At 43.6% G+C, this 12,188-nt stretch overlaps 1 protein-coding gene across 1 annotated transcript in view; it reads left to right on the top strand.

Moving 5' to 3' along the window:
* The window catches only part of LOC114663947 (copine-4), a 391,714-nt gene that overhangs the window by 98,637 nt on the left and 280,889 nt on the right, over positions 1–12,188 (top strand). The window contains exon 2 of the mRNA XM_028817904.2: positions 6,349–6,528. Within this exon, the coding sequence (XP_028673737.1) occupies positions 6,349–6,528 (180 nt within the window). The remainder of the gene's footprint in view (positions 1–6,348; positions 6,529–12,188) is intronic.

The following is a 12,188-nucleotide window of genomic DNA, read 5'->3' as shown; positions in this document are numbered from 1 at the left end:
TTCGCTTTCGAGCTTAATTTTCATTATCAAATCCTCAAGTCCCTTTTTCGTTTCAGCCAACAAGGTAGTATCGTCAGCGTATCGGAGATTATTGATGTTTCTTCCGCCGATTTTTACTCCAAATTCTGACTCCTCCAGTCCTGCCTTCCACGTGATGACTTCCGCGTACAGATTAAACAGAAAGGGGGAGAGGATGCAGCCTTGTCGCAGTCCTTTTCTACAGTGGAACCATTCAGTGTCTCCGCATTGTGTCCGAACTGTGGCTTCCTGCTCGGAATATATCGATCTGATCAACTTAACCAGATGCGGTGGTACACCCAGCTCTTTTACGGCTTCCCACAGTTTCATATGGTCAACGCAATCAAATGCCTTTGTGTAGTCTATGAAGCACAGGTAGATCTTCTTTTGATATTCCCGACATCTTTCAATGATCCAACGCAGGTTTGCGATGTGGTTGCGAGTGCCGCGTCCCCGCCTGAAACCTGCTTGTACATCGGGCAATTCTGCCTCGATTGTTGACCTCAGCCGCTCCTGTATGATCTTTAGAAGCACTTTGCTTGCATGTGGGATCAGAGCTATTGTGCGATAATTTGAGCAATCTCGGGTGTCACCTTTTTTCGGTAACGGGATAAATATGGATCTTTTCCAGTTCCTCGGCCATTTGCCAGATTCCCAGATCTTTTGACACAGGGTCGTGATGACTGCCGATAATTCCACTGGGATGTTATCTATGCCCAGAGCTTTGTTCTTAGAAAGCTGCTTGATGGCCAATGCAACTTCCAAGATTGGTGGTTCTAATTCCAGCGCGTCATCGTTCTGCAAAGTCCCGGGTTCACTTTCGCATGCGTACAGCTCTTCAGTGTATTCTTTCCACCTGTGTCTTATACCTTGCTGGTCGTATGCTTCGGTTGCGTCCTTGTTTTTGATTGTTCCTTTATGAGCGGAGAAAGGCATTCGGATCTTCTTCACCTGAGTGAATAGATGTCTCGTGTGACCTTTCAGGCAATTCTCCTCAAGCTTTTTGCAGCGCTCATTCCAGTACACTTCCTTATTGGACGAAATCAAATTAACAATCACGGAAATAGCAAAGAGGTACATACCAAATAAGAAGCCAGAAAAGAAAAATGGTTAACGGAGGAAACTCTTAGGATTGCCCATGAAAAGAGAACGGCTAAAGCTGCAGGAGACAGAGATAAGGTGAGGAGGCTGAACATAGAATTTCAAAGATCGTCCAGGAAAGATAAGGAAGTGTACTGGAATGAGCGCTGCAAAAAGCTCGAGGAGAATTGCTTGAGCACTGGCAGAGCCTACGAAATGACCTCCAGCAGGCAGGCAGCCCACTGGTGTGAATGTCTCTGAGCAAACAATCAGAAACAGACTTCAGGAGGGTGGCCTGAGGGCCCAAGAATATCCTCTAGTGGGCACCATGGAGCTCGATTGGCATTTGCCATAGAATACCAGAATTGGCAGGTCCACCACTGGCACCCTGTGCTTTTCACAGGTAAGAGCAGGTTCACCCTGAGCACACGTGACAGACGTGAAGGGGTCTGGAGAAGCCGTGGAGAACATAATGCTGTGTGTGATATCATTCAGCATGAGCGGTTTGGTGGGGGGTCAGTGATGGTATATCTGGGGGAGGCATATCCATGGAAGGACGCACAGACCTCTACAGACTAGACAACGGCATCTTGACCGCCATTAGGTATCGGGATGAAATCCCTGGACCCATTGTCAGAACCTATGCTGGTGCAGTAGCTCCTGGTGCATGACAATGCCCATCTGGCCTCATGTGGCGAGAGGATGAAGGAATTGATCCCATTGACTGCCCCCCCCACCCCACACTCACTTGCTTGACCAATAGAGCACCTCTAGGTGGGACATTATGTTTGGGTCCATCCGACACCTCAGCCTGTCCAGGAGCTCAGTGATACCCTGGTCCAGATCTGGGAGGAGATCCCCCAGGACACCATCCGTCATCACATTAGGACGTTGTCAGGAGGTTTTGGGGGGGGTCATACAAACTACTGAGTACCATTTGGAGTTGCTGCAATGACATTTCAGCCAAATGGACTCGCCTGCCTGATTTTCGGGTTGTCTCTCTGTCGGTTGATTATTTTAACTTCCTTCCTTTCGCTCCTCACACATCACCACATCAGTCCATATTGTATATCCGTCAGTCGAGCTCGTTCGTTTTGAACCCGTGCCTGCTTTGCTTCCGCAGTTTCAGATGTGCATTGTAGGCGCCTGCGTTCATTGATCTTATCCAGGTGGGCTCGTGTTTTTATCGTTGAGCTGTATTGTGTTTGAATTCGGTGTAAAGCGTTCAGCAGTTTGTACAATCCCAAGCAGCACATTATTCCTAACTTCACCCCGCAGTAGTGCCACTCACAATATGACGGTGACGCCTGTGCCTTCCGTACTATCATTGTGGATCTGTGGGGCCGCCGTAGCCTCTTCCGTTCATATCTGGGGTGCAGCGCAGAATCCTCTTTTTTGTATGGCTGTGTCATTAGTCGTTAGCTATGGGCGCGTTGTTGCTTCATTTCTCATTCACGTCAGTTGAGCTCTTTCGTATTTGGGCCGTGACTCCTTCATTCGCGGTGGATACGACTTCGCGTGCGGTTTATGAGACGCACGCTGTACGCGCCTGCGCAGTATGTCTCATGGTCCCATCGCCGTGTAATATGGATATCCTGGAAACAGTGAAGACGGTTGGTTCACATCCTGGGCCCCCCCTGTGTGAAGAGCACTTTGAGTAGTGAGATAAACACAATATTAAATGTAAAGAATTATTATCATTATGATTACTGCTCTCCCTGTTCAGTCCTGAGGTGCCAGTCCCAGTCTGCCATCTCAAATCATAACTTTGAAGATTTTGAGTGACTCGAAATTCACCTTTTTTTTTTTTCTCCATAATTCTACAATTTAAACACTGCCCCCCCCTATTTTTTCCATTTTGTTGCCCCCCACACCCCCCTATGGACAAAGAATTTTAAGTGAGAACCAGGGGATGGGGGAGGGAGAGAAGGAGTTAAAAACTCACAGCCAAAAACAAGAGACAGAGAGCATACATTTGCAGAAAGCTCAGAACCAAAAGAATCAAACAATCAAAGTTTTAAACCAAAAGGACGTTTAGGGGCTTTGAGCCTGCAGCAAGGAGGGGCGAGTGAACATTCGGCCCACCGTTTAACCCTTCCTACCCTTCGTCACTCCGGTGCTTTCCCTTTGTTTCTGGTGCTCACGTCCCGAGTTGGACGACTTCAGCCTGACGCTTCTCTGGGGGTCTTTAAATGCTCGGTGGCGTGTGCCAGTGCTACAGATGTTATTCTGCCACGCTGTGGAGCTTTAATGTCACACCGTAGGACTTGTCTTGTCTGAGGAGTTAATTACGGGGAACTTGTTCATTGTTAGTATGGGAAAAAGAAACAAGAAATTGGCAGGCTGAACTCTGAGGCTGTTAGACCAATAAATGTAATAAAATGTTGTTGAAATAAAAATGGCATACGGTGTCCTTCATTTACACATCAGTTGACTGCCGCTCAGTAGATGCGTCGTTTGAAGCGACAACATGCCAAGGTGCCCAGGAGGCTTTTGTATGTTGATTTCAAATGAACGCAGATGGAAAACAACAACAACAACAACATTTATTTCTATAGCACATTTTCATACAAAAAGTAGCTCAAAGTGCTTTACGTAATGAAGAAAAGAAAAATAAAAGACAAAATAAGAAATTAAAATAAGGCAACATTAGTTAACATAGAAAAGGAGTAAGGTCCGATGGCCAGGGTGGACAGAAAAAACCAAAAAAAAAACTCCAGAAAGCTGGAGAAAAAAATAAAATCTGTAGGGGTTCCAGGCCACGAGACCGCCCAGTCGCCCCTGGGCATTCTACCTAACATAAATGAAATAGTCCTCTTTGTATTTAGGGTTCTCACGGAGTCACTTGATGGTGATGGACATACAGACTTCTGGCTTTTAATCCATCCATCACTGTTGGAACATCACGGTGCTTAGAGTAGATGGTGGTGGTGCAGGTCGCCACTACCAAAAGGACGCCGGAAAAGGAAACAGAAGAGAGAGTAGGGGTTAATACAGATTTGAGAGCCACCATGAATAGTTATTATAATGAATTGGATATACAGAGTATCAGGATTTAAATTACAGTGAAGTTATGAGAAGGCCATGTTACAGTAATGTGTTTTCAGTAGTTTTTTAAAGTGCTCCACTGTATCAGCCTGGCGAATTCCTATTGGCAGGCTATTCCAGATTTGAGGTGCATAACAGCAGAAGGCCTCCCGCCTCACCACTTCTTTTAAGTTTTGCTCTTGGAATTCTAAGGAGACACTCAATTGAGGATCTGAGGTTATGATTTGGAATATAAGATGTCAGACATTCCGATATATAAGATGGGGCGAGATTATTTAAAGCTTTATAAACCATAAGCAGAATTTTAAAGTCAACCCTGAATGACACAGGTAACCAGTGTAGTGACATCAAAATTGGAGAGATGTGCTCGCATTTTATTTTCCTGGTAAGGATTCTAGCAGCTGCGTTCTGCACTCGTTGCGAATGATTTATGTCTTTTTTGGATAGTCCTGAGAGGAGTGCGTTACAGTAATCTAGTCGACTGAAAACAAACGCGTGAACTAATTTCTCAGCATCTTTCAATGATATAAGAGGTCTAACTTTTGCTATGTTTCTTAAGTGAAAAAATGCTGTCCTTGTGATCTGATTAATATGCGATTTAAAATTCAGATTACAGTCAACAGTTACCCCTAAGCTTTTTACCTCCGTTTTGACTTTTAATCCTAATGTATCCAGTTTATTTCTAATAGCCTCATTGTATCCATTATTGCCAATCACTAAGATTTCAGTTTTCTCTTTATTTAACTTGAGAAAGTTACTATTCATCCATTCTGAGATACAAGGTAGACATTGTGTTAGTGAATCAAGAGAATCGGGGTCATCAGGTGCTATTGATAAATACAGCATAGCTGTGGTAGCTCATGTTGTGCCCTGAGATAATCTGACCTAACGTAAACATGTAGATTGAGAAGAGCAGCAGACCCAGGATAGAGCCTTGTGGAACACCATATAGGATATCATGTGTCTTTGAGTTGTAATTACCACAACTAACAAAGAATTTTCTCCCTGCCAGGTAGGATTCAAACCAATTTAAGACGCTGCCAGAGAGGCCCACCCATTGACTAAGGCGATTTCTAAGAATATTGTGATCAATGGTGTCAAATGCGGCACTCAGATCTAAGAGGATGAGAACAGATAAATGGCCTCTGTCTGCATTTACCCACAAGTCATTGACTACTTTAACGAGTGCAGTTTCTGTGCTGTGATTTGTTCTAAAACCTGACAGAAATTTATCAAGAATAGCAGGTTTATTGAGGTGGTCATTTAACTGCATAATGACTGCCTTCTCTAGAATTTTACTTAAGAAAGGCAGGTTAGAGATGGGTCTAAAATTTTCAAGAGCAGAGGGGTCGAGATTATTTTTCTTAAGTAGGGGTTTAACTACAGCAGTCTTAAGACAGTCTGGGAAGACCCCCATATCTAATGACGAATTTACTATGTCAAGAACATTATCAATTAGTACGTCCGATACTTCTTTGAAAAAATTTGTTGGTATTGGGTCAAGGGCACAGGTGGAGGGTTTCAGTTGAGAAATTATTTTTTGTAAATCAGGTAAATCTATCCTGGTGAAAGAGTTTAATTTGTTTATAACGGAATACTGGGGTTTAGGAGGATCCTTAGTGTTGGGGAGATATACTATGTTATTTCTAATATCAGTAATTTTTTGATTGAAAAATACAGCGATAGCCTCACAGGTTTTACTGGAAGTACTTAGGAGGCATTCCTTTGAGTTACCTGGTTTAACAGACAATCAATTGTTGAGAATAAGACTCTGAGATTACTAGCATTGTTATTTATAATCTTAGAGAAATAGCAGCGCCTCTCAAGACGGACTGTGTTATTGTATTCTGTTAATTTAACCTTCAATATTTCATAGTGGATAGTTAGTTTAGTTTTCCTCCATTTACGCTCAGCTCTACGGCATGTTCTCTTTAAATCAGACACTCTTTGGGCCTTCCATGGTATAACAATGCTAGAAGATTTTTTAACTGTCTTTTCAGGTGCAACTATGTCAGCAGCAGCTCTCACTTTATTATTAAATCTTTCCACCTTATTATTTACATTATCCTCGCTATTATAGTTGGCACTATAAACGGACTGATTGCTTAGAATGTTTGTAAAAGACGTTTACAGGTGGGCTTTTAATTGGTTACCTGACTACCCTTCCTCTATAACGTGTGCCAACTTTGATGTCTTCAACAGGTTGACAGAACAGAAATCATTCGGAGTTCCATAAACCCGGTGTTCTCCAAGGTGTTCACTGTGGATTTTTACTTTGAAGAAGTGCAGAGGCTACGGTACGAAGTTCATGACATCAGCAGCAACCACAACGGCTTAAAAGATGCCGACTTCCTCGGTGCCATGGAATGCACACTCGGTCAGGTAAGCAGAATTACACGTCATTAAGCACGGGTGGGTGCCGTAGGGTGGGAGACAGCGAAGGGCACTGCCATCTCAAAGTGGTTGAGCTCCAGCATGACTCCCGATTGGATTGGTCTGTCTTCTTTGTTGATCCTTTTCATTCCACACTGAGGTTGTCACGTTGCTGGCATCACAGTTGATTTGTTTCTGGGACTGAACCAGAAGTCCTCTTTGAGAAGATGATGCTTTTTAATTGGACTTCAGTGGACCAGTTACTACTGACACAATCCAGGACTTGCTGTTCTATCTGGAGATCTTTATAAACCGCTCAAAAAAAATTAAAAGGCACACTTTGAAAACCTGCCAGATCTCAACGGGAAAACAAATCCTGCTGACTCTCTCTACTGCTATGGACTGATATGGTGATGTGTGAGGAATGAAAGGATGGAAATGAAAACGATCAACCAACAGAGAGACACCCTGAAAATCAAAGGCAGAAATGATCAGGCAGGTGAGTCCATTTGGCCAAAATGTCATTGCAGCAACTCCAAATGGTACTCAGTAGTTTGTATGAATGCCTGACAACGTCCTAATGAGACGACAGATGGTGTCCTCGGGGATCTTCTCCCAGATCTGGACAAGGGCATCACTGAGCTCCTGGACAGACTGAGGCATCAGATGGACCCAAACATAATGTCCCACCCAGAGGTGTTTTGTTGGATTGAGGTCAGGCGAGTGAGCAGTGGGGGGCAGTCAATGGTGTCAATGCCTTCATCCTCTTGCCACATGAGGCCGGCATTGTTGTGCACCAGGAGGAACCAGCATAGGGTCTGACGGTGGGTCCAAGGATTTCATCCCGATACCTAATGGCAGTCAAGGTGTCGTTGTCTGGCCTGTAGAGGGCTATGCATCCCTTCATGGATATGCCTCCCCAGACCATCACTGACCCTCCACCAGACCGCTCATGCTCAACGATGTGACAGGCAGCATAACGTTCTCCACGGCTTCTCAAGACCCTTTCACGTTTGTCACATGTGCTCAGGGTGAAACTGCTCTCATCTGTGAAAACACCAGTGGGGGACCTGCCAATTCTGGTATTCTATGGCAAATGCCAATCGAGCTCCATGGTGCCCACTAGAGGACATTGTCAGGCACTCTCATGAAGTCTGTTTCTGATTGTTCAGAGACATTTACACCAGTGGCCTGCCTGCCTACTGGAGGTCATTTTGTAGGCTCTGCCAGTGCTCATCCTGTTCCTCTTTGCCCAAAGAAGCAGATAGTGGTGGGTCCTGCTGATGGGTTAAGGACCTTCTACGAGGGGCCCTGTCCAGCTCTCCTAGAGGAACTGTCTGTCTGTCTCCTGGAATCTCCTCCATGCCCTTGAGACTGTGCTGGGAGACACAGCAAACCTTCTGGCAATGGGAGGATCATATTGATGGAGAAGTTGGACTACCTTTGCCAGCTCTGTAGGGTCCAGGTATGGCCTCATGCTACCAGTAGTTACACGAACATTAGAACATCAGTACACTCTGGACGAGAACAGGCCATTTAGCCCAACAAAGCTCGCCAGTCCTATCCACTTATTTCTTCCAAAAAAACATCAAGTCGAGTTTTGAAAGTCCCTAAAGTCTCATTGTCTACCACACTACTTTGTCACTTATTCCAAGTGTCTATCGTTCCTTGTGTAAAGAAAAACTTCCTAATGTTTGTGCGAAATTCCCCTTAACAAGTTTCCAGCTGTGTCCCCGTGTTCTCGATAAACTCATTTTAAAGTCACCGTCTCGATCCACTGGACTAATTCTCTTCATAATTTTAAACACTTCAATCAGGTCACCTCTTAATCTTCTTTTACTTAAACTGTAAAGGCTCAGCTCTTTTAATCTTTCCTCATAACTCAACCCCTGTAGCCCTGAATCAGCCTTGTCGCTCTTCTCTGGACCTTTCTCCAATGCTGCTATGTCCTTTTTATAGCCTGGAGACCAAAACTGCACCCAGGACTCCAGATGAGACCTAACCAGTGTGTTATAAAGCTTGAGCAGAACCTCCTGTGACTTGTACTCCACACTTCAAGGCGCTATATAACCTGACATTCTGTGAGCCTTCTTCATGGCTTCTGAACACTGTCAGGAAGTTGATAGCTTAGAGTCCACTATGACTCCTAAATCCTTCTCATTAGGTGGACTCTCGATTTTCCGACTGCCCGTTGTGTATTCAAACCTAACATTTTTACTTCCTATGTGTAATTCTTTACATTTACTGACATTAAATTTCGTCTGTCAGAAATCTGCCCAAGCCTGTCTGCTATCCAAGTCCTTCTGTGATGATATAACGAATTCCAAATTATCTGCTAATCCACCTATCTTGGTATCATCTGCATACTTCACTAGCTTGTTCCTTATATTCCTATCTAAATCATTTATATTTATTAAAAATAGCAGCGGCCCCAGCACTGACCCCTGTGGAACACCACTCTTAACATCGACCAGATCTGATGAGGTTCCTCACAACATCACCGTAGACAAATGCAAAACGAGCGACAAAACAGATGAGGAGGGAAAAATGTCAGTGGCATCCCTTCACCTGTTAAACCATTCATTCCTATTTTGGGGGGTCATCTCATTGTTGCCCATCTAGTGCACCAAAGCAGCTCCCTAATCACGCGTGTGTGACGATAGATAGATAGATAGATAGATAGATAGATAGATAGATAGATAGATAGATAGATAGATAGATAGATAGATAGATAGATAGATAGATAGATAGATAGATAGATAGATAGATAGATAGATAGATAGAAAAGGCACTATATAGTAAATTCAATACATTTTCAAAGGACTGGTACCCAATATGTACTGAGATACTTAGCTGCCTAGTTCCAAGGCATTGACTTAAATTTTAATTGCATTCACAATGGCACCCCAACATTTCTTGGGGTTGGTTGTCATATTTTGCACAACCACAACATGTAAAGCAATAAGATGTCTGTCCATCCACCGTTTGTGCCCCTCCCCGTTTTATTACTGCCATACATTTTATTTCTGCAAGTGTTTGTGATGTGCCATCTGTTGAAATGAAAAATGCAATGCGTTTTATTGCTACTTGCATTACAACATACATTCCAACAAATGGTGCACTGTGTAAAGCTGAGGTCTACATTGAATCCTTAGATTTCAACCCTAGTTTATCTAGTGTACCATATATGCATAGACATAAACTGGTAATAAATGCATTTTCTTGCTGCAAATGTTTGCGATGCGCCATCTGTTGGAATGAAAAGTGCAATGCGTTTTATTGCTACTTGCATTACAACATACATTCCAACAAATGGTGCACTGTGTAAAGCTGAGGTCTGCATTGAATCCTTAGATTTCAACCCTAGTTTAGCTAGTTTACCTTATATGCATAGACGTAAACTGGTAATAAATGCATTTTCTTGCTGCAAATGTTTGCGATGCGCCATCTGTTGGAATGAAAAGTGCAATGCATTTAATTGCTACATCCATCCATCCATTATCCAACCCGCTGAATCCGAACACAGGGTCACGTGGGTCTGCTGGAGCCAATCCCAGCCAACACAGGGCACAAGGCAGGGAACCAATCCTGGGCAGGGTGCCAACCCACCGCAGGACACACACAAACACACCCACACACCAAGCACACACTAGGGCCAATTTAGAATCGCCAATCCACCTAACCTGCATGTCTTCGGACTGTGGGAGGAAACCGGAGCGCCCGGAGGAAACCCACGCAGACACGGGGAGAACATGCAAACTCCACGCAGGGAGGACCCGAGAAGCAAACCCGGGTCCCCAGGTCTCCCAACTGCGAGGCAGCAGCGCTACCCACTGTGCCACCGTAATTGCTAAATGAATTACAAAAATCTAATTCCAATAAATGGTGCCCAGAGAATGTTAATGCTGAGGTCAATGTCGATGACTTAGATTTGGCTAGTTTATCATGTATGCATAGACCTATACTGGTAATACAAGGTCCAACAGTTAATGTGCTAAATTTCTACATAATGTCTTAATTTAATTATTCCACTACATATTGCACAGAGAATATAACTGAATGTGACAAATAAAATTTGATTTGACTTGAATTAAAATAATAGAGAAAAGTCATTGAAAGCATCCAGCACATACCAGCCCCCTTAACCCTTAAATTCTCGTACACTCCAACTTCATTAATAGCACTAATTTAAAAATGCATCGCTCGTTTCACAACTTTAAGTGTCCATTAAAATATACCAAGTCGTCTTTCGGAATGTTTGCTTGTTGGCGCGGGCACAGGACTATTTTCAGCGATTGATTATTCTGTTAGCGCCAGCTATTTAGCATGTAGGCAGCCGGCCAGGGTCCAGGAGGTTTACATTATTGATGATTCTTTTCATTAATTAGAAAAGCTACAGGTAATGTCAGATAAAGTAATGATTTCATCTGTCAGTTAAGATCTGAGAATGATGGGCTTTTCAAATTAACAATCATATCCGACTCTTTACTGCAAGGTCAGTGGATTTTGGAAAAGCAAGGATCTGCAAATTTGATGGAGCATGCAACCAAGTTGTGCCAATCTGCCTCAGTTCCTGCGGTTCAGATGTTGCAGATGCCCATGGCATGGCATGACAGGCACTCTGATTATTAACGCTGCCTCACAGGTCACATTCATCCTGTTTTCAACTCCCATGTCCTTATTTAATAGGATTTGGATTTTGCACGTTCTCCTCGTTCCTGCTTGACATTTTCTCTTCAGCCGCTCCGGTCCGAGTCCCAGAGACGTTCAATTAGATAAACTTTATTAATCCCAAAGGGAAAATTCAGATGCATAGATCAGCAGAAACATAAAAAAACAAGAATACAGACTCACAGGACAGACAATATAGCCAACCAATCAATCAGTAAATGTATATTGTGCAGAAAGTTCAAAACGAACTTAATGGGTATGTAGGGAGGAAGCACTGAACTGCCTAATAGCAGTGGGCAGAAAGGACCCCCAGAGCTGCTTCTTAGCACAGTATGGTGGAGTGAGCCTGTGGCTAGATGTGCTCCAAGAGAGAATGCCTGGGACTTTTCATGATGGCATCCAATTTTGCCACCATCCAACAGTGTGCCCGGGGTTCTCTCTGTGATGGCGCTGTGCTCCTTTTGATCTCTGGTGGCTTCCCCAGAAGACCTCAGCGTAGAACATCAGACTGCCTACTATGGACTGGTAGAACATTTCCAGCAGCTTGCTGCACACATCAGAAGCTCTGAGTACAATACAATACTATACAATTTATTTTTGTGTAACCCCAAATCACACAAGAAGTGCCGCAATGGGCTTTAACAGGCCCTGCCTCTTGACAGCCCCCCAGCCTTGACTCTCTAAGAAGACAAGGTGTGCAGTGGATGTCAAAAAGAAGGGGATCAATACAATACAACACACAGAACAGAACACAAGTAATACTTCATACAATGTAATAGTCATCAGTCAGTCAGACACAATGTAATAGTGGAATAGAAATATTACAAGTACAGAGTGGAATTTAACAGTACAGTGGAACCTCGGGTCACGACCGTAATTTGTTCCACAACTCTGGTCGCAACCCGATTTGGTCATGACCCGAAGTAATTTCCCCCATAGGACTGTATGTAAATACAATTAATCAGTTCCGGACCGTACGAACTGTATGTAAATATATA

This window comes from Erpetoichthys calabaricus, chromosome 13, assembly GCF_900747795.2.
Source record: "Erpetoichthys calabaricus chromosome 13, fErpCal1.3, whole genome shotgun sequence".
Classification (NCBI taxonomy): Eukaryota; Metazoa; Chordata; class Cladistia; order Polypteriformes; family Polypteridae; genus Erpetoichthys; species Erpetoichthys calabaricus.
The sequence above is the reverse complement of the archived record's forward strand: the minus strand, read 5'-3'. Positions and strand labels throughout refer to the sequence as shown.